At 40.0% G+C, this 2,355-nt stretch overlaps 1 protein-coding gene across 1 annotated transcript in view; it reads left to right on the top strand.

The window, feature by feature from the left end:
- ndufs3 (NADH:ubiquinone oxidoreductase core subunit S3) overlaps nt 1-2,355 on the top strand; it is a gene marked incomplete in the record, with an annotated part of 6,851 nt that overhangs the window by 3,939 nt on the left and 557 nt on the right. The window contains 2 exon segments of the mRNA XM_014021424.1: nt 1,148-1,273; nt 1,392-1,511. Of these exon segments, the coding sequence (XP_013876878.1) occupies nt 1,148-1,273; nt 1,392-1,511 (246 nt within the window).

Genomic DNA, 2,355 nt, shown 5'->3' with positions numbered 1-2,355 from the left:
TGTGTGTGTGTGTGTGTGTGTGTGTGTGTGTGTGTGTGTGTGTGTGTGTGACAGAGAGGAGCTCAGCCCATGACCTGTGGACTAACAGCAGCTCATTTTGTCTGGATTTATGGTGTTTTGAGTTCACAAACTACTCTAGTAACTTTTTTAAAAGTTGAGGGACGTTACATTAGCTTGTACCTGCGCTGCTGATCATCGCTATTTATAGAACATGACCGGACTCATGAGAACCTGGTCACACGCGGGGTCTGTATTTGTGATTCTTGCTGTAATGTATAAAGTAATTATTGATAAGGTAACCATGCTGTGGCTTCACTTGTCGCATTTTCTTTTAAAGAAGGAAAAAGTAGCTTGCAAAGCTGTCACACTGGTGCTACGTGATTAGAAAAAGAGTTTTCATTGTGCTTCTAATCACACACACATCTTCCTATCTTTGTGAGGACCACACACAGCACTCAGCCTCACTCTGTGCCGTCTTTTTTTCCCCAAGTTTGGCGAGAGGTGGATGTGGAGGGACAGAAAAAATAGCTCTCGACTTGATCTGGCCTTATTTAAATAAAAATGACTACATGCCGTGAAATTCTTAGACGGGCAGGCCATCTCGTTGGTGGGGGGGGGCCCGCCCCCCTTGAATAATGATAGGAGAAACGCTGAACAGTTATATTAAAACAACTACTCGCTTGTTGGTTTCATGTTTTCTGCTCGTATAGTAAAGACTTTATATTTATAGAACTCCCTGAGTAGATAGTTCTGCTTTATTATCACGTCTAGATGCATCAGCTGTGCTGAGTTCAAAAGAAAAAATCATGCACATTGTGCCTAATTTGTTACAGGATCTTTTGTATTTACATTTTACACAAAGTCCCAATTTTTTTTAACTGGAAGTTGTGTGTGTGTGTGTGTGTGTGTTTGCAATATTTTCTTAATCCAAAAGGGAGATACCTTTCTGGAGTTTATCAGACTATTGAACAGAACAGTGTTTACAATTTAGGCTAGACAAAAACATTTACATTTGGTGGTGATGAAAGATAAAATCAGCATGTACAGAAAGCAGCATGTATTAAAAACTGCAGTGTTTGATACGGAGCAGTCAGGTTTACTCTGAGAAGACGTTTCACAGTGATCATGTGTCTGTGTTGGTTCTCAGCTTGTCTACAACCTGCTGTCGCTGCGCTACAACTCTCGTATTCGTATCAAGACGTACACTGACGAGTTAACACCGGTGGACTCTCTTGTCCCCGTTCACATCGCTGCCAACTGGTATGAGAGGGAGGTGAGTCGCACAGGTTACCTCCATCAGAGCTGTGTTAAACCAGGAGAAATGGTAAAGCTGTTTTATTTTTTTTTAATGGAAACTCTTGCAAACGGAGTAAAACTCTGCATCCAAACAGGTGTGGGACATGTTCGGAGTGTTCTTCTCCAACCACCCCGACCTGAGGCGCATCTTGACAGACTATGGTTTTGAGGGTCACCCCTTGAGGAAGGACTTCCCTCTGTCAGGATACGTAGAGGTGAGTCCTGCCATCAACAGTCAGCTGAGTAGAAGAGGAAATTATTTTCTTCCACTTTATTCTTCTCACTTACTCTTAGAAGCAACTATAAATAAAGGCCTATTATTTCTTGGAGGAATGCCTGTCGCTGCCATTTTTCATTCAAGGGTTTTCAAACTAACATCGTTTTTTTTTTTTGACAAGAAGTAACAGAATTGTTGTTTAGCTCAGACCTTGTAAATAGCATAGATCTGTTAGCACTCAGTGTGTTTTAATAATTACTTTCAGCTACTATCACATTAAACCTTATCTGTAAGTCTGACTAAATTATAGCCATGTTTGTATTACAGTCATTAGCTGTGGTGACCATTAGTATTAGGATGATTCCACATGTTTATCACTTATTTATTAAAGACTTTCTGAGCATTTCACTAAAATCTGTCTCATGTTTCAGGAGATGTTTTGGTAACTGCCAAACAAAGTTACAGTTAGGTCCATTTCTATTTGGACACTGAAACAATTTTATTTTCCTGTTTTCTGAAACATATTCAAGTTATAGTTATATAATGTACATGGACATAAAGTCCAGACATTCAGCTTTCATTTGAGGGTATCCACATTAAAATGGATGAAAGATTTAGGACTTCCATGAAGCAGCTCTGTTGTCCTCCATCTATATTTTCAGTTCCAGGCTGAGTCATTTCTACCTTCTCCTCTCTGTCAACGCTCTCTGGTTTCATTTAAAAGAGTCGATCATCAGATATTGTCCAAGGTTAACCTTCAGGGTGGATATAGCTCGCACAGAGGACTTATCCACGTCATCATTTACACAGAATGCTTTGTGTGTAAATAAAATGGCTCCGTC

Source organism: Austrofundulus limnaeus, unplaced genomic scaffold, assembly GCF_001266775.1.
Source record: "Austrofundulus limnaeus strain Quisiro unplaced genomic scaffold, Austrofundulus_limnaeus-1.0 Scaffold292, whole genome shotgun sequence".
Taxonomy (NCBI): Eukaryota; Metazoa; Chordata; class Actinopteri; order Cyprinodontiformes; family Rivulidae; genus Austrofundulus; species Austrofundulus limnaeus.
This window is presented reverse-complemented; position numbering and strand designations above follow the sequence as displayed.